Below are 19,516 nucleotides of genomic sequence, written 5' to 3' on the forward strand. Positions count from 1 at the left end.
TAAACACTATTATAAAAAAGAAAAGAAAAGAAAAAAAAGAATGTTCAGAGGTGGGCATTCCCTGGCGGTCCAGTGGTTAGGGTTTGTTGTTTTCACTGCCAAGGGCCCAGGTTCAACCCCTGGTCGGGGAACTAAGATCCTGCAAGCTGCACGGCGTGGCCCAAAAAAAAAAAAAAAAAAGAAAGTTCAGAGGCATTATTTATAATAGCCCCAAACTGTAAGCTACCCAAGTGCCCATTATTAGAATGGATCAGCTGTGGCATACTAAATAATAAAAGTCTCTACACAGCAATGGGAAGCAATCAACTACACTTCACACAACATTATGGGTGAATCTTACAACGTAATGTTGAGAGGAAAAAAGCCAGTCCCTAAAGAGTTCAAAATAGGTAAAACTAAGATATGATGTTAGAGAGCTAGATAGAAGTTACCCTGTCTGGGTGAGGTGCTGGTGACTTTTTTTTTTTTCCCCCTTGATCTGAAAGCTGATTTCATGGGTATGTTCAGTTTATCGAATTGTACAGTGATTTGTGCACTTTCCTGTATGCATTTATACTTCAATAAAAAGTTAAAATAAAACTAAAATTTGAGGGCTTCCCTGGTGGCGCAGTGGTTGAGAGTCCACCTGCCGATGCAGGGGACGCAGGTTCGTACCCCAGTCCCGGAAGATCCCACATGTTGCGGAGCAGCTGGGCCCGTGAGCCATGGCTGCTGAGCCTGCGCGTCCAGAGCCTGTGCTCCACAACAGGAGAGGCCACGGCAGTGAGAGGCCCGCGTACTGGGGAAAAAAAAAAAAAAAAAAAAAACTAAAATGTGGGCCAAACAAAGTAAATCTTAAGGCTGAATCAGAGCTGTGGGCTTCCAATTTGCTCTACAATACATAGATTTCTTTAGAGGAAAACAGCAAAGAAGTTTTTTTAAAAATAAAACTTATACTTTGAGGGGACTACCCTGGTGGTCCAGTGGTTAAGACTCCATGCTCCCAATGCAGTGGGCCCGGGTTCGACCCCTGGTCGGGGAACTAAGATCCCACGTACCACAACTAGAAGCCCACGTGCCGCATCAGACCTAGTGCAGCCTAAATTAATTAATTATTTTTTTAAAAAAACCTTATACTTTGAAATGCAGGTAACATCCCCCACACCCCCTCTTACAGAAGCTCCTACAAAGCCCAATGAGGAACCCATCTTTCCTTCTGGGTCATTACCCAGCTTCACATTTTCCTTTATATGTGCTCCAATACTAATGTCCACTCTTTTTCTCAAACTAGAAAAATCAACCCATATATACCATATTATAAGCCAACTACTAGTAAAGGTACAGAACTGGAAACTATAGATGCAGGAAGAGAACCCAGAGGCAATTTCAAAGTAGGGTGTGGCCTACTTTAGGTTGAGAGAACACCAGGAGTCTTCAGGTTGGGAGGCTCATGAGACATAACAGAAGAGGTAGTAGGAATCATACTGGGCTGAAATAATTTATCCAGGAAACAGGCATGTCTTAGCCTGGGCCATGGACCACAGGTAGAGAATCAGTCAGGTGTAAAAGATAGGTTTTAGAATCTGTGTGTTCTGGGGAACTTACAAGCACATCTCAAAGGTACTTCAATTCAGGCAATGGATGAAGTTAAGAAGGCTGTTCTAGGCAGTGAAGACTGCAGTCTATGGATGTATGCTGAGGTTTGGGTCTTGGGGGTTTCTTGGGAAGAAATGATTGTCTCAAGAGTTGAGTCACTGACATAGCAGAAAGGCAGTTACTAACATGGCAGAATTTGGGAACTAAGTCACATTTGGTTCCCCAAAGCAAGGGCTAGAGAAGCAGGAGTACGATAAGAATGTTCAAGGAAAGTAGAACCTTCTAGGGGAAGTGAAATTGCATAGCTCAGGACTAAGAAAGGTGTTCCAGGATTGGGAAGAAAACCTAGAAATGACTGAATAAAGGCTAAGAAGAGAAATTCCAGGGGCAGAGAGTTCCAATCTAGCAGAACTGATCCCTTGTTTAGTTCAACAACCTTGGTTGTTATTGTAGTACATTACAGATTACACAAGAATGTCCCAGGGTGGAGGCATTCAAGGTGTGAGGGATCTGTGATCAATGGTACTAGGTTAAGTTGACTGAAAATGCAGGGGCTGGCCTAGAATCTGATTTTTTGTCTCAGACAGGACTATTTCCTCAGGAGTATTACCCAAAGTGAATCACAACCTCGTGCGTATTTTGAGAATTCTACCTTTTCTTTGTCCTTGCTACCTCCTTGATAGTGGTGGACCAGTTATAACTCAATGAACTAGTAGTTCCATATTTCATGCTTGATTTTACTATCTTTATCAACAAGTATTACCAGTACTTCCCACCATACAGACTTACCTTTAATGCTTTCATGAAATGGATTAAAATGCCACCACTAAAGGGTGTCTCAGACCACCTAAACTGAATGTTAATTTCCAAGGTATTTGGATTAACTCTGGTCCTCCTTCCCAAATATGGACAGAAGCATGAAAGAAACTTCACATGAAGTAGCTTTAAATCTTAACTATTCAAATCTATTGTCCCTTTTTCACTTCGGAACGCCAGGGAGTTTTTGTTTTAATTTGGGGAGGGGGGCAGGGATGGAACCTGGAAATTGAAAAGGGGAAGAGAACACGAAGGCGGGGGTCAGACAGGGACATGGCCAAGGCAAGAGTTGACTCTGAAGCCTTTGTGGAAACCACATGACAGGAAGGTTTCGGGCATTTACCTTCTACCAGCTAAACTCCAGTCCTGCCCTGGGTTCATCTGATGGAAGTTCAGGGAAACTGACACATGACTGGGCTTTCACCAGTGCGGTGCTCTCAGAAGAGACTGCCTGAGCTGATGACGACTCTGCCTAGCTCTGGAGACAGAAGCAACAAGAGACATAGGATTTTTTTTCCCCTCTTGTATAAATAAGTCCAACTACTTGTAAATGGAATGCAAAAAAAGTAGCCAAAAATGGTCTCTCCTAAATCAGGTTAGGTATATATACATCTTCTCCAGGAAGTACTCCCATATTTGCTGACCCCTGCCTCCAAGCTGGGTTAGATGCTTGACCCCTTGTTCTCTCTTCTCCCAGCCAATAGCTCCATCACAGCACTTACCCCAATATGATGATTTGTTTCAGTGTCTCACTAGAGAAAGGCTTAACCATTTTGTAACTTTAGTAGCCTTCTGAAACCTACAGACCAACTCTCCGAACAATGTTTATCAATGCATGAAATAAAATACATTGCATTACAAAGGAAACCAATTATTATATAGAAATATAGTTCTTAACTCCAGGCCTCTGGAGAATGAATCCCTTGAGTGCATGGACTGAGCCTTCATCTCTGTACTGCCAGTGCCTAGCACAAAGCCTGGCACATAGATGGTACTTACAAATGTTTATTTAATGAATGAACAGAAAAATTAGATGGCTACTGCCAGCTCAGCCTGAGGAATGATTCATTGCAACTGCTTGTGTACATACCAGTGTCTTGCATGTGCCTCGCCCCGTCTGAGATCTAGACCAGGGCTGTGAGGAAACCCACACTCAAGAATGGGTGCATAGCATCTAGCAATAATGGCAGGCTACTGGAAGACCAGGAAAACAACAAAGCTCATGTATTTCCACCAGCTGGAATATTCAGATAGTGAAAGTAAACAGGCTCTGTCTTTAGGAGGTGATCTCTTGACTTTGGAAGCATGACACTCACACTACTTTAAAACACTACCAACAGCTCTGACAGAGGAAAGAAAGGAACCTGAGCTAGCGGGTAGGTGTTCTCCAGGGCTCCTCCTCTGCCCTGATTTGAGCCTCTTGTCTCTGGGAAAGATAAAAGTGTCCCTAAAAACCGCAATAGGGATGACATGTGCCTTTCTAGGTTCAAGTAGTAGTTTTAGGCTTAGGCAGAAATTTTGTTTTTGTTTATGTACCAACAGACAACCTAAAGAAGCAAGAAATAAAAGCCACTTCCCTCACTAAAGATATATAAAGGGCCAAAGGTTTGTTCTAAACTGATTGCTATGTCTACTAAATATTTTGAAAAGAAAAATAAAACCCCAATTTTAAAGCTGAAAACCACAACTGTATGGGGTTCAGAAATCTCACCCATAAAGCTTTTAAGATTGACCCTTTCAAGTTAGAGGGCTTCTCTAGCTATACACAGCTATCTGAGGGATGGCAGGATGCAGTTTTCACTTGCTTAACAACAGGGTTTCCAACATCTGTTGGAAGAAACATAGCTTCAGGTGGGTGCCTTCAAAAAAAAAAAAGGAAACTACAAGTCAAAGTTTTGTATTTAATTAAAAAAAAAAAGACTCTCCCACTCCTAAAGTGTATGCTTTCTTTTTTGACCTATTTTTCTTTTAAATTGTCTGCAGTTTCCCTATATTTTTCCTAGTGCAGTAAACAATGCAATCAAAGAAACAAAAAACAGACTCCACTCTTGCCCCGGACACTGAAGATGGTCAAAGAGAAGGAATCACAGCATGGAAAATGGGCCCATCTCTAAATATACAAAAACATTAAAAAAAAAAAAGAAGAAAACAAAATAACCCCACCAAAGATATTATTATTACATTCCTGGTACATTTCCTATAATATAATGTTGTGGACAATGCTTCTTTCCCAGGGAGTCCAGCTCGCTCAGGAGGAGACATCTACTCGGTGCCTCAGGATAGGGTGGGGTGTTGAGTCTTCCCTGCCAAACCTAAGTTCTTTTTATGAGCTCAATATCTCACAGAAACATCTGTGGTATAAATGGTATATATGAATCTAAAAGGGGATGAAGGCAGGCAGGCACCTGTCACTGTTCTCTGAATCAGCCAAAAATCTGAAGAGCGTGGGATCCAGGAGACAGATGCCATTAACCACTGAGGAACGGAGGGTAGAACAGAGGAAGCACCAAATGAGTGGCTGCTTTTGGTTCCAAAGCCAAAAAAGGGCCCCACAAAAAAGGGCAGCTGGTCTGGATGAGGAACTCTCCTGCTCCTGGAGTCATGCAATGAAAATGATGGCCCTGGAGCCCCACCCCGAGAACAGCCACAGTCCAAGAACCAGAGCAATTTACATCACATCACACAGTTTGCAAATGAATGGACTAGGAGGGTAAGTGTTTTGACAAAGTGTGGGGCAAGGTGAACCTGAACGCCAAAGCACAGCTGTGACGTCTCTGGATTTCTATTTCTGTCAAGCCACAGGCCTCTGACGCCACTTGCTCGGTGGAAATGTACCCTTCTTCTTAACACTGGCCTTGCCTCAAAATGGCAGCCATGGTAGTAACCCTCAGAGATATTAAGAGGCATCAGTTGCTCTTCTGGAAGTAAGATAATTTCCTTGTCCCATCCCGGCCAAAGCACTTCCCTTTTTAAGCCGCTGCTGGTATGCTACCCTCCCCTCCAAGCAGAGTGCAACTTACTTTTGTTTCAGACTTTTGCATTGGCCTCTGAGGGCCCCTTCCAGGATACAAAGTAAAGTATCCTTCTGCATCCACGTGTGAGTGGGTTGCCTTCCAGGGTCAGATTTGTGTTCCCTGGTTTGGTCAATGCACCTTTATGAGAATAAAACCACATGAGTACACAGACAGACTAGCCTGGAAAGGGCTTTCTGGATAGGGTTTCCGGTTATCTTGATGCCTCCCCTAAAAGAAATAACTTTCTTGGTGTAAAAGGATTAGGACATTGAGTGACCTACTCTCAACTTCCGGAAGGGCAGCTTGTTTTGTCCATTTTTCAATGAGGGGGTGGAAGGGACCCAACCTGTTCAGTTACAACAACAAGATTTTGTTTTTAAAAAAAAGGATCCTATGTGGAAATGAGTGGGACAATGATAAAAATAAACAAATAATTAAAATTCCAAACCAAAACACATCTCCTGGCCCCAAGACCCCCAGTTAATCCTCTAAGACCACAATCTCCACATTGTGGACTTGATGCTGGTGTTCTTCCATCTCAGCCACGACTTTCTCCTCAGTCCTCAGTTCTGTCTCCAAAATGACTGCTTTGCCCTCAGTATCCTCAGCCTCTGGGTCTGGGGCTGGGTCAATCTCAATGATGGTCTGCCCATCCTCTGAGGTGCTTTCAACAGCCTGGATGGCTGAGGTCAGGCCAGACTCCATGGCCACCAACTCCACAGGGCTCACCATGGTGGTCATGTTGCCCAGGGTACTCCCATCCTGCATGGCGGTGGAGCTTAGCAGCGCCAGGCTAGATGAAGGGTGGATGGTCACTGTGTCTGGTGAGCTGCTCTTGGCAGATGAGACCACTGTGGCATAACGGAAGAGCTGAGGGCCAGAAGGCAGTGTGTGGACAGTCACAGGACTGGAGCCCTGGCTAAGGGTGGCCACTGGAATATTGCCCATGGAAAATGACTGACCCACGGGGGTGATGGTGATGGGTGAGATGACTGTGAACTGAGGCTGCTGGACAGGAGGAGAAGGGCTCAGGACGGTGGTAGAGGCTGGCCGCTGGAGCCGGGGCCTTTTGGGAGGCTTAGGAGTGCTCACAGGCATCAATACCACATTTTGAACCGTCTGGGATTTCAGCCTGTGATCCTGAGCTTGCTTCTTCTGCTCTTCCAACTGGCGTTCCAAGTCTATGGAAAAAAGACAGACTTTGTGTGGAGAGAAGTATAATCTTGGAAACAGTAAACAGGGAGTGAGGAGACCTGGGGTCTTGCCCTGGTTTTGCTACTATGTAGCCTCAGGCAAGTCATTTCATTGTTTTCAAGAAGAAACTAGACCGGATGGTCTTTAAAATCCCTCCAGTTACTACATGTCATTGTGTGATTATAGGCAGGTCAATAATTCAGAATCTTTTCGTGCTGTGACCCTACTATAACTCAACTCTAGAAGCTCCTGTGGCATTTTGTCACCTGTCACCAAAATGCAAACCAAAGGAGTCTCCAATTGGTCTACCAGCTTATATATGCCCTGCCTGGGTCTACAGATGAAAATAACATCTGCATAATCCCTTTGCAACTGCCATGGACCCACAAAGGAGCTACAATGGCCACTCTGAAAAGCAGTGATTCCCAAACTGTCCTTCAAGGCAGGATCACTTGCTGGTGACCCAGATGGCTTTAGTCTACCATTAGCCCCCAAGGAAGTCTACAGAAAGTTACAGAGGAAGTCCCTAAGAATTACAGAACTGAAGGAGGTCTTAAGAGTTCTAACACATTCATTTTGACATAGATCCAGAGAGATAAAGTGACTTCCTTACGGTTACAGAGCATGGGCCAAAACAAAAGGCTTCTGATAGTTAACTTGGTGGCTTTTCCACCCCAATACACCTATCACTATCCCTCTCCCAAGGGTCCAATCCAACCTTGATGACCACTGGTGAGTCTGGTTCTACACCAGAACTTCTCTATTGCTTAGCACATGATAAGCATCCAATAAATAACCAGTCACACCTGTAGAGCACCTTGCTCACTGTGGAACACCCAGAGCAAGTCAACTCCTTGTTTGGAATAAAAGGAGTAGGGAGTGATAAAGAACACATTCAAAAATTTTAAAACATTGCCTTTTACGGTTGTAAGATAATGTATTTTTTCCAACTTTAGTAGTAATCAAAGAAATGTGAACCTAAACAAGATACCAAATCTGTAATTTTTAAAAAGTTAAATCAGGGTGTATTATAAAAAACAACGCCCATTGTTGGTGAGCTCAAACTTGTGATGTAAATTGGTATAATCTTCTTGGAAATTTGACAATAGGTCACAAGACTCCATAAACAAATTATCAATACCATTTAACCTCAAACTTAAATGGTATTGATATTGTGAAGTAGTTTAAAAGAACGTAAGAAGAAAAGTTATATTCATACAAGTTCACTGCAACAAAATAAGCTACTGAAGAAAATTTTGAAAATTTAAATTCATCCCTAGAAGAATGTCTAGGTAAAATACTGTGTAGCAACTTGGAAAAATGTTAGTACATCACAGTGAAAAAAGCAGAAAACACAACTTTATGTATACTGTGGTTATAACTAAAATGATATGGACAAGGGACCAGAAGCCTACATTTCTAACAAAAACCATTTTTCAGATGGTGTAAAGTTTCAAGGTGGAAGACAGCATTGGACTATGAATAAGAAGACAGAGTTCTACTCTGGGCTTCACTGTCAAGAAGTGATGTGGTCCCAGGCAAATCATTTATCCTCTCTGTGCCTCTACTGGGTTATCTGTAAAATAAGGAAACAGCCTATAATATTCCTAGAAAGATCAAATGAAAAAGGGCATCTCTGAGAATACCTGGTTAACCGAATTTAAAATATAAACTGGGCATAAAAATAAGTTTAAAACAACCTAAATTGTTCTTCTATTACCAAATGATCTTTCTTGCCTCTTGTCTTCATGACCGACTATTATAATATATTCTACGTCATTTAAGACTGATAATCCATACCTCCAACTTGTTTTGCATCTTTCTTTTTTTTTTCTATAAAAGGAAGTAAACAAAACCAAAAAAAGTTTTTTTTGAGGGCCTGTTAGGCAGTTCTACATTTCCCCAACACCTCCAAGGCCTCCCCCTCCACACACACTCCCAAGCAGTTAGTCCTCCCCCACGCGGAACACCCTGTCACACCACCGATTGAAGCAAAACAACACAACATGTTGCCACTTCACACAAAAGCGGTGTTTTCACTCTGCCCTTTCTTGATGGCTCAGTGGGTCATTAGCAAAAGGCCCACTGAGTGCTTTTAAAAGGGGCTGTTTTGCATCTTTCGCTGCCTTACCTCCTCCAAAAGCTTCTCTTGATTCTTTTCTGGGTATAAATGATAACTCCCTTTGTTCCACCACTATACCTGCCATATGCCTCTGTTACAAAACTGACTACTTTTTACACTTATTTCTAAGTCTGCTTTCCCTTGAGTTCCTTGAAAGCCCTCAGGAGACTGAGGCTACCTTATTCAACATTTTATTTCTAAAACCTAGCTTGGAGACCAGCACAAAGTACTTATTAAAAAGAGTTAAATTATCCATGTGCTCGTAATTTCTGATTACCAGAAATAATGAAAGTGCTAAATGTATATCAAAAGACTCAGTATTAATAATGTAAGAAAGACAAAGGCCGATTTTTTTCTTCTGCTATATTACTGGACTAATGGAGCGATCTACCAGACATCTTAATCCTCCAAAGATATAGAAGGAGGATCATGTTGCTGGCTTTCTTTTCTTTTCCTTTGTGCTTCCTCTGCTTCCCACCACTCCACCTCACCTAGGACTATGTACAAAGAAAAAGCCAAATCTGATACTATGTGAGTTGAAAGAAAGAAAGAGAGAGACAGAAGGAGACAGAGAGACAGAAAGAGAGACAGAGAGAGAAGGAAGAAAGGACAGAGGGAAGGAGGGAGGGAGGGAAGGGACGGAAGGAGGGAGGAAGGGAGGAAGGAAGGAAGGAAAGAAGAAGCAAGCCAATCCAGTCCCAACAGAAGTCAACAAAGAAATGGCAAGACTCAAGGATATTAGTATAGTATCACCTAAGAAAAGAGAGAAGTTATACATACCTGTCAGAGTATAAAGAAACTGCTCTTCTCCCTGCTCTATTTGGTTCCTTCTGTTGTCCAAAACCTTCTTGACTGTGTCCATTAGGCCAAATGTATGTGCTACATTGTTGAGAACAGCAGCATCTATTTAAAACAAAAGATATGTCTGTCCAGTTAAAACAGAAATGTTCCACCAACTCCCTATTATGCTGCTTATAAATATAAAACAATCCAGAAATTAGAATACTAATAGCATTTTCAAAATATTTTAACAAAGATTTATCACATGTGTAACTAATTATTATTTAATTGTTATATCTTTATACATGTTTCCATATAAATAAATACAAAAATAAGGAAAAAATCTTGCATCTGGTTATAGGTTCTGACTTGGTTTAGAAAATATGGTCATTCTACTAGACAGAGCTAAGTTTGAACCTTGGTTTTGATGTTGCCTATCTGTGTGACCTTGGGTAAGTCATTTCCGTCCTCGGTTTTCTCATCTGAAACAAATGCGACTAATAATACTTACTCTGCAAGATAGATATGAAGATTAGAAACATCATATTTTAAGTGCCAAACATGGGAAATGACATGCAATATTATTAATAGTATTATCTCTGTTCCCCTTTATTATTATTATTATTTTTTTTTTTGGCCGTGCCGCGCGGCATGTAGGATCTTATTTCTCTGACCAGGGATTGAACCCGTGCCCCCTGCAGTGGAAGCACAGAGCCCTAACCCTTGGACCTCCAGGGGAAGTCCCTCTGTTCCCCTTTAAACAAAACTTCTTGAAAGAGCTGTCAGTAACTGGTCATTACTTCCTTAACTCAGACCACTTTTCCACCTACAACTCTCTTCCACAGTTGTCTCATCCAGTTCCATGGTTTTGAATATCATGGACATGCTAAGAATTTCCACATGTAGATCTCCAGCCCAGACCTCTTTCCTGCATTACAGATTAATACTTCTGTTGAGCCAAATGACTTCTCCATTTGAAGCCCTCATAAGCATCTCAATTAAACAAGTCAAAAACCAATTCTGATTTCTTCTTCCAGTGGTCTTCATCTCAGGAAATTTTACCACCGCTCACAGCTCAGACCAAAAATATATGAGTCATCCTGGATTTCTTTCTTTTTCACCCTACATCCAATCCATCAGCAAGACTTGTCAGTTCCACATTCAAAATACAAGCCCAATATGATCCCTTCTTCCCAGGTCTACCACTACCCACTCTAATCCATGCTACCATCATCTCTTGCCTGGACTAATTCCTTCAAGAGTTTCCCAACTGGTCTTCTTGTTTCTACTCTTGCCCCATATAGTCTATTCTCCCCACAGCAACCACAGTGATCTTTTAAAAATATAAATAAATCTGAGGGACTTCCCTGGTGGTGCAGTGGTTAAGAATCCGCCTGCCAATGCAGGGGACACAGGTTTGATTCCTGCTCTGGGAAGATCCCACACGCTGTGGAGCAACTAAGCCCGTGCACCTAGAGCCTGCGCTCCGCAACGAGAAGCCACCACAATGAGAAGCCGACACACTGCAACGAAGAGTAGCCCCTGCTCGCCGCAACTAGAGAAACCCCGTGCGCAGCAATGAAGACCTAACGCAGCCATGAATAAATAAATAAATAAAACGAAAATTTTAAAAATTAGTTAAGACTGTCATGGGGTCATTAGAAATGGTCAAACGTGATAATTCCCTCAATTACAAACAAGTGAAGAAATAATCTTGAAAATATTAATGAGTTTGCTTCCATTAAAGATATAAAAATTTAAAAACCATGTTAAAAAAATATAAATATATCTGATGACTTCACTCCCCTGCTCAAAATCACTATGATGGCTTACCATCACCTTAAAATAAAACCCAAAGCTCTGACCAAAGCTTATCTAAACTGTCCCCTCTGCTCCTGTCCAACCACATCACCTACCACCCTCTCCATTAATTAGTCCACTGGAGCCACGTCAGTGCTTCTCTAATTCTTTGAACCCACCAGGTTCATTGTAACTTCAAGATCTTTGTTCCCTCTGCCTGCAATGCAGACAATCGTTCTGGAGGCCTTAAACTAACAGAATATGAGAACTGTCTAAAACCAGGTGGATTTCTCCAATTTTCAGACTCTATATATCTACTTTGTATCTATATCAAGAGAGAGAGAGAGATTGCTTTCTGGCACCATTTACAAGGCAAAAATTACCTGTGGAAAAAGCAATGCCAGACCTGAGTTCAAAACCTAGTTATGCTAAAAATAGAGCTACCATATATGATCCAGTAATCCCACTCCTGGGCATATATCCAGAAAAGATGAAAACTCTAATTTGAAAAGATACACACACTCCAGTGTTCATAGCAGCAATTTACAATTTACAGTAACCAAGACATGGAAGCAACCTAAGTGTCCATCAACAGATGAATGCACAGAGAAGATGTGGTATACATATCCAAAGGAATATTACTTAGCTATAAAAACAGAATGAAATATTGCCATTTGCAGCAAGGTGGATGGACCTAGAGAATAACATACTAAGTAAGAGAAAGACAAATTACACTTACATGTGGAAGCAAAAAATAATACAAATGAATTTATTTACAAAACAGAAACAGACTCACAGACATAGAAAAAAAACCTATGGTTACCAAAGGGGAAGTGAGGAAGGGATAAATTAGGAGTATGGGATTAACAGAGACACACTACTATGTATAAAATACATAAGCAACAAGGATCTACTATATAGCACAGGGCACCATATTCAATATCTTCTAATAACCTATAATGGAAAATAATTTGAAAAAATACACATAGGGGCTTCCCTGGTGGCACAGTAGTTAAGAATCCGCCTGTCAATGCAGGCGACACAGGTTCAAGCCCTGGTCCGGGAAGATCCCACATGCTGCGGAGCAACTAAGCCCACGAGCCATGACTACTGAGCCTGCGCTCTAGAGCCCGCAAGCCACAACTACTGAAGCCCACGTGCCACAACTACTGAAGCCCACACGCCTACAGCCCGTGCTCCACAACAAGAGAAGCCACCACAATGAGAAGCCCACGCACCGCAACGAAGAGTAGCCCCCACTCGCCACAACTAGAGAACACCCGCGCGCAGCAACGAAGACCCAACACAGCCAAAAATAAAATAAATTAAATAAAAATAAATTTAAACACACACACACACACACACATATATATATAACTGTATCACTTCACTGTACACCTGAAACTAACACAATATTGTAAATCAACTATACCTCAATAAAAAAAAATTTTTTTACAATTCAAAAAAAAAAAAAGCCCTAGTTACGAACTTTGGATAGTAACTTTTTATGAGCCTTAGTTTCCTAATCTGTAAAATGAGGATAATAATACCTATACCTCAGTGTTTCATGAGGCTAACATGATCTGCCTACAATGACCGCTATTGTTAGGATTAGTGTGTTTACCTGTGACCTGGAAGGGAGCCTGGATAAGCCGCTGCTGAACTCCCCTGAGTAGCTCCTCTATTTCCTTCTGTATATTGCAGACAACCTCTTCCATCAGTCCTACATCAGCTATTCCTTTCCAGAACATCAAAGTGTCCTCTGGCAAAAGAGAGATAAGACAGAGGGTAAACAAGGGACGCTACATATACTTAGGCATATCTCTACAATGTTAAATTCAAAATTATTTCGATTCAAAATGATTTTTTTTCCGTGCTGTGCAGCTTGTAGGATCTCAGTTCCCTGACCAGAGATTGAAACCGGGCCACAGCAGTGAAAGCCCAGAATCCTAACCACTAGGCCACCAGGGAACCCCCCGCAAAATGATTTCTTATTGGGTTATTTCTGGGAAAAGAAAAGAAGCCTTTGGAACACTAGCTGCCTCCCTGAGTTGGTATTTAATTATTTGAACTCTGCAGCAAAACAGGGACTTGTGATAATTGCCTCAATTTGTCATGCCTCTGGCTACAGGGAACGGGTATCTCCCTCCAATAAAAATATTAAATTAAATATTTAATAAATACTAAAGCATTTATTTAAATAATTTAATTTAAAATTAAATAATACATAATATTTTAAATGTTAAGTAATAAAGAAATTAAATTAAGTTAAAGATACACTCCCTCTAATCCTATACTTAAAAAAACCTAAATAAAGGGACTTCCCTGGTGGTCCAGTGGGTAAGACTCCATGCTCCCAATGCAGGGGAGCCTGGGTTTAATCCTGGTTGGGGAGCTAGATCCCGCATGCATGCCGCAACTGAGAGTTCGCATGCTGCAACTAAGAAGTCCACATGCCGCAACGAAGATCCCACGTGCCGCAATTAAGACCCGAGGCAGCCAAAATAAATAAATAAATAAATATTAAAACAAAAAACACAATAAAACAGTTGAATAGGTAGGGTTATAAGCTCCCTGAGGGCAGAAGCTATGTCTTTTCATCTATCTAGATCTAGCAACAGTACCAGCTAAAAACAGTCAGCAATAAATATTTGTTAAATAAATTAATGAATGAAGGATGATGTGAAGTTTCTCCTGTCTCCTCTAAGTGAATCATCATTAATCACCATCCTCTACACCACCTGCTACCTAATTTTTTCTTCTAACATCTTGCAGCTTGGTTTCTCTAACAAATGCGCCAAAGTTGGAGTCAGTGTGACAGGATAAAAAGCATGGACTTCAGAGTTAAACAGATGCATTCAGTTAAACAGCTGAATTACTAGTTGTGTGACTGGTCTTAGGCAGGGTGCTGACCCTTTCTGAGTCTCAATTTCTTCATAAAATCTGACTTTACAGGGCTACTGCTTGGATTAAAATAAGATGTTTGCAGCTGTAATTAGTATTAATATGCATAAGAAAAACCAGCACAAGTAATGAAGAGGCCTTCTGTGTCCATAATCATAATGGTGATAAGAGTCACAAAACGTTACAAGAAATCTGAGCCCCATAGAAAGTACCTGAAATTTCCTCTGAGTCTTTCCTCACGCCCTCCTCTGTGGCCATGGTGACAGCAGCAGTGAGAGCCGAGTTCCATTCCAGCCCTGCCTCGTCCATGCTCTCTTCTGAGATGGCAATCTGTGTGATGCTACCTAAAAGCAGTCCATTAGAGGGAAGGCCCGTGAAGTTTATGAAAAAGTCACAACTATCCTCTATCTCAGACAGCCAAAGAGATCCTGTTATTTAACTTTCTAACCTTTTGGCTGTATGTCCCTGTATTAAAAACTAGAATCCTAGGTAATCCAGGATGAATATTGGATTTCCTAAATAAAGCCTGCCTTGCAAAAGAAAATGCTTTCTTCTTGCTCTGAATAGAAAGTGAAAGATAACTTACAAAATCACAAAAGAGCAATCTGCTTTCTGAGCAGTTATGTTTTCAAAAGAGACAGAGGTGGGCACGATTGCCAGGCTGCAGGCCCCAGACTTGCTGAGGATGAGGAGGACTTGAAATAATTTAAAAGAAAATTATAGTCAAGAGCCCTACTACAAGCATGTTTGATACTAACCATATAGAATACATGAAGTTGCTGTAACTTATTTATCAGGCTATGTAAGAGAAAGCAAGAGAAATGAGACCAAAATAAATCAGATAAGAGATCCATGAATAGCAGATTCACAGAGGAAAAAACTACTGCTATCAATTTTATATTAAGGTTTTAAACAAAGAGAATTGAGAAAAATCAAACTGATCCAGACAGAAATATAGACAAGTGTGGACTCTCCACACTGGAAGATATCGATAGTCAAGCCAACAAGTAATATAAATATGGATGATCAAGTAAAGAAGTTTCGGCAAAATGAAAAGGAAGCAGATAATTTCACAGCATTTTTCACTTTTCAAGTGAAAGTGTCACACCACCAAATATTTAAACTGCTAGATATTTTACACTTTCCTGAAAGGAACTTAGGTTCCAAGAAATTTGGCTTCTACTCACCCAGTGGTTACTCATAGAACATTAGGACTGACCAAAAGAAACCCTGAGAAGTCATTTTTAAAGCACAATACTTCCCTTACATCCTTTAGCATTCTTGTGTCTCTGTCAGGCATATTTATAAGTCTCCTGGAAGTAGTTTAGACATATTCTATCTAAGAATTTTAGCTGTGCTAAGTCTCCAGCTGAACTAAATCCTTAATAATAACCTCATATGGCTATATCTTTCCTAGAGAGCCCTTGTCCCAAGCTCAACAATACTGAAGTTAAGTGTGTGCCCATCCTATCTCATTTGTGAAGAAGCCTCAGCCTGCTTATCTGAATTCCTTACAGACAGAGCTCCTTGATCCGTACAGCAGTCTCCAGAGTCCAGCCCAGCCAATGACACACTGTCTTTGATACATCTCAGTTCAACAGCTGAAAACCGTTCTCCGTTCTAATCCACCCGCCTGCCTTGCCACTAGAAGAGCAAAGGATTTTTAAAACAATCTGATTTCAAAGATATGTCAAGTGGCACCAAAGTGAGGCTGTTAAATAAGCATTATATGGATCACCTTTCTAACGTTTACCATGCACTGTAATAAAGAAACAAGGAAGGAGGTCTGGCCAATAGGAATCATTTGGGAGAAAACAAAGAGAGTTCTTTCTAAAGTATGGACTCCCACCCAAGATTACCATACCTTACATTAACGCTCTCGAGAATTGAAAAAAGAAACACAAAGAAGAAATGAGAGGAAAAGTGCTACTGAAAAACACAGTGGGTTTTCAGGTGGTTTCCTACCCCCTACCATCAGCCGAAGTGGGTGTCTGCACCACATTTGTCTGCTGTCCTGGCACTGGAGCTCTTGCACTGCTGATCAGAAGATCAAATTTGGTGCTTCTGCAGGTATTGGAGCAAACCTTGTCATGTTGGTAAAAATCAATCTGTCCGGAGTCCATCATTTTCCTGTGCAAAGAGAAACAAGAAGTACCAATTCAGCCTGCACTTCATCTTGAAGGGACAAATAGAGACAAAGTTGCTGAGTCCCTTCTATATGTTAATGAAACCTAATAGTATTAAAAGTCATTAGGTTGCAGAAATTCTAATTGGGGCTATAAAATGTTCATTGGTCCTGCCCACATTTACAAGTACTCCTCTTCCCTCCTTAGTCTACTCATTATGAGTACTCTCTTGTATTTCCCATTATCACTAAGTTTTAGACATATACTCCTGACAGTAGCTAAATGTCCCCATAGAATCTCAGTGAAACAAAGCCCAAAAGGGGAAAAGCCTAACTCATATCCCAGCACAAATGAGAAATGCCACAGGGGGATTAGAATTTTGTGATTAGATTCTGATGTATTAGTACTTGTAGACCAGCAAGATCTGTTGCCACTTCTGGAGACATAAAACTTCAGCACATTTCTTTCCTTTAAAAAAAAAAAAAGAGATAACTCTCCTATAAATACAGAGCAAAGTTGATTATACTAAACCCCCACTATAAAATGTCCTTATAACTAGATTCACAAGACGTTATTATAGGCCATGAGCAAAGCCATGAGGTATTTTAATTACAGTAAACTCTATGTTATAATGTTACTTGGCTTTCACTAAAGATTTTTTAGACACTCTGAGTCTTTTACATTTGGGGAAAGTTGGCATACACTGTTTTTCTGGGCGAATAAAACAAGCCAAGGACAAAAAAAAATAAAGAAAGTTAAAGGTATTCACCCCCAATTTCATTCAACTACTGATTAATGCACACAAATCATCTGGAATGAATTTTTTTTAATTATGCCTCTGACTATAAAAATCATACATAAAGAAAAAAACATTTTCTGTGGAAAATACAGAAAACTATAAAGAAAACAACTGCTCTTTAAAAAAATATCCAACACAGAGATAATATCAACGTTTCAGCATATTTTCTTCTACAAAATTTACTTACATATGTGTGTTTTTTAAAACAACTAAATTAATTAATATTACATTTTGTTTTCTTCCTTAAATTACATCATAAGCATTTTCCATGTAAAAACTCTTTAGAAATATTTTAATGACCTCATAATACCCCATAGTATAAACTCATATATATTTAGATGAGCCATAATTTACTTTAGATACACCTTGATTGTAATATTAAAGCAGACTGTAATTTTCACCATCATAAATTATGTTGCAATGAACACTTTTATACTTGAATCTCTACAAGCACTATAGATTTCTCTTAAGACAGATTCCTTAAAAAAATTAAAGACAAAAGGTAAGAGGTTTTTAAGGCTCATGATACATGTTCTGTGGGGAACTTTTAATTCTTAACCACATTTTAAAATTTTCTATCAATAGTTGAGTGCTCAAGAAACACCAACTAATGTTAATTTCACCGAGGAGTGGGGTGGATTACAATGATAAACTTGCTGCATAAAGAGATGGGAGTGGGGATACTATACATTCTAAAGTTTATTTCTGGGACTTCCCTGGTGGTGCAGTGGGTAAGACTCCATGCTGCCAATGCAGGGGGCCCGGGTTCGATCCCTGGTTGGGGAACTAGATCCCATATGCATGCCGCAACTAAGACCAGGCGCAGCCTAAATAAATAAATAAATATTTTTTAAAAAACAAAGTTTATTTCTATGGTACAGTGACGGCAAGGATTGCATTCGCTGTGCATAATTGTTACTTATGAACAGCACCCTTCTACTCTACCAGATTATCCCAGGATTTGTCCATCAGCCCACATCTCCGTTGTTGTCAAGCTTTCTTAGCACCAGGCTTAGCTCTGCCTATGCTGAGTGATCTCAAGCTGGATTGTCATCTACTCCTGAGCTTCTCTGCCCAGAGAAGATCCTGCTCAACATTCTGACATCAGAAGAATTTGTCCTAGATGCTGGGAAGAGACAATTTAATTCAATTTTTCTTCTCTTACAGGGATTTTAAGAACAAGTTGATGAAGGTCAAATAATACATGGATTGTTTAAGCCAATCCTTCAGACAGAATAAAAATTCAAATTAAGAAGACTGGATTCTCTGGATTCCACCATGATTAAGTGCCCCACAGTCAGTTGAAAGGTGTGAACTTGCTATTAGAGCTCACCTGAGCATGATTCCACCCAGACGAATAGCTCTCTTCCAGTCCTTCAGGGTGGACTTGCCAGCCAGATGAACAAAATGCTTGGGGCTGATCAACTGATCATTAAACTAATGTAAAAAGTAAAGTCCAAAACAATCCAATGTTAATTTAGGCAGGCCAAGAGGGAAAGAAAGACGTAACTCTACTTGTTATGTACAAAAAATATCCAAATGACATCTTTAGTCATAGCCTTGTATTCTCCATCCTCCCACCCTATTGTGCTAGAGAAGATGATCCTTCTCTGGACACAGTGCCTTGTCCTGGTACGAAGCTACAGAAGACATGAGGAGGGTCAGAGATTAATATACTGATTAGGATCTAAAATCCATTTATGCCCTGAATCAAGCAGATGGGTCTAATGTTGCAAAGGCTATTTAAACTGAGGTAATCTATCCAGCCCTAATGACAAGATTCAGGATCTGGTAGAAAGAATAAGGATGGTAGAAACCAACAGCACTCGAAGCTGTTGCAACAGCAACAAAGCCTCGAAGCTCTGTAATTCTTAATGATTCTAGGATGATGCCACTGATGGTGACTACTATCTACATAGGTCAGCTGTGGCTGCCAGTGGAGACAGAATAAGCAATTATTTCCACATTGTGCTCTCATGAAGATTACTTATTTTTATCAGTAATAATTTTTAATAAACTCTACCAAATTACACACCAGTGTAAGGCATTTTACATATATGATCTCACTTCATCTTCTAGCAACCTTACTGTGTGCGTATGTGTGTATAATTATTTGTATTTTAACATAGGAGGCTCTGAAATATTAAGTAACTTGATCAAGGTCACCTAGCTAGTCAGTGATAGAGATGGGACTCCATTCATTCAACAAATATTTACTGATAAATATGCCAAGCCCTATTCTAGGTGCTGGGGATACAATGGTGAACAAGATAGACAAATTCTCAGCTCTCAAAGGACTTATATTCTGGTGGGACTTGAATCCAGGTCAATTTCACTCCCAAGTCCCTATTTTTTTGTTGTTGTTGTTACTGTGACACAAAGGAAC

General features: G+C 40.5%; 1 protein-coding gene across 8 annotated transcripts in view; it reads right to left on the reverse strand.

Moving 5' to 3' along the window:
• Positions 1 to 4,278: 4,278 nt before the first annotated feature.
• The window catches only part of GMEB1 (glucocorticoid modulatory element binding protein 1), a 30,484-nt gene continuing 15,246 nt past the window's right edge, over positions 4,279 to 19,516 (reverse strand). For 7 of the 8 annotated variants that reach the window (XM_081224774.1, XM_081224776.1, XM_081224770.1 and 4 more), the window contains 6 exons: positions 18,464 to 18,567; positions 16,178 to 16,335; positions 14,418 to 14,549; positions 12,926 to 13,063; positions 9,502 to 9,624; positions 4,279 to 6,586 (listed from right to left, as the gene is read on the reverse strand). In XM_081224774.1, the coding sequence (XP_081080900.1) occupies positions 5,886 to 6,586; positions 9,502 to 9,624; positions 12,926 to 13,063; positions 14,418 to 14,549; positions 16,178 to 16,335; positions 18,464 to 18,567 (1,356 nt within the window). In that variant the 3' untranslated portion in view covers positions 4,279 to 5,885. The remainder of the gene's footprint in view (positions 6,587 to 9,501; positions 9,625 to 12,925; positions 13,064 to 14,417; positions 14,550 to 16,177; positions 16,336 to 18,463; positions 18,568 to 19,516) is intronic. The other variant, XM_081224777.1, reaches the window with a different exon arrangement.

The sequence above is a fragment of the Mesoplodon bidens genome, assembly GCF_964165515.1.
Source record: "Mesoplodon bidens genome assembly, chromosome: 2".
Taxonomy (NCBI): domain Eukaryota; kingdom Metazoa; phylum Chordata; class Mammalia; order Artiodactyla; family Ziphiidae; genus Mesoplodon; species Mesoplodon bidens.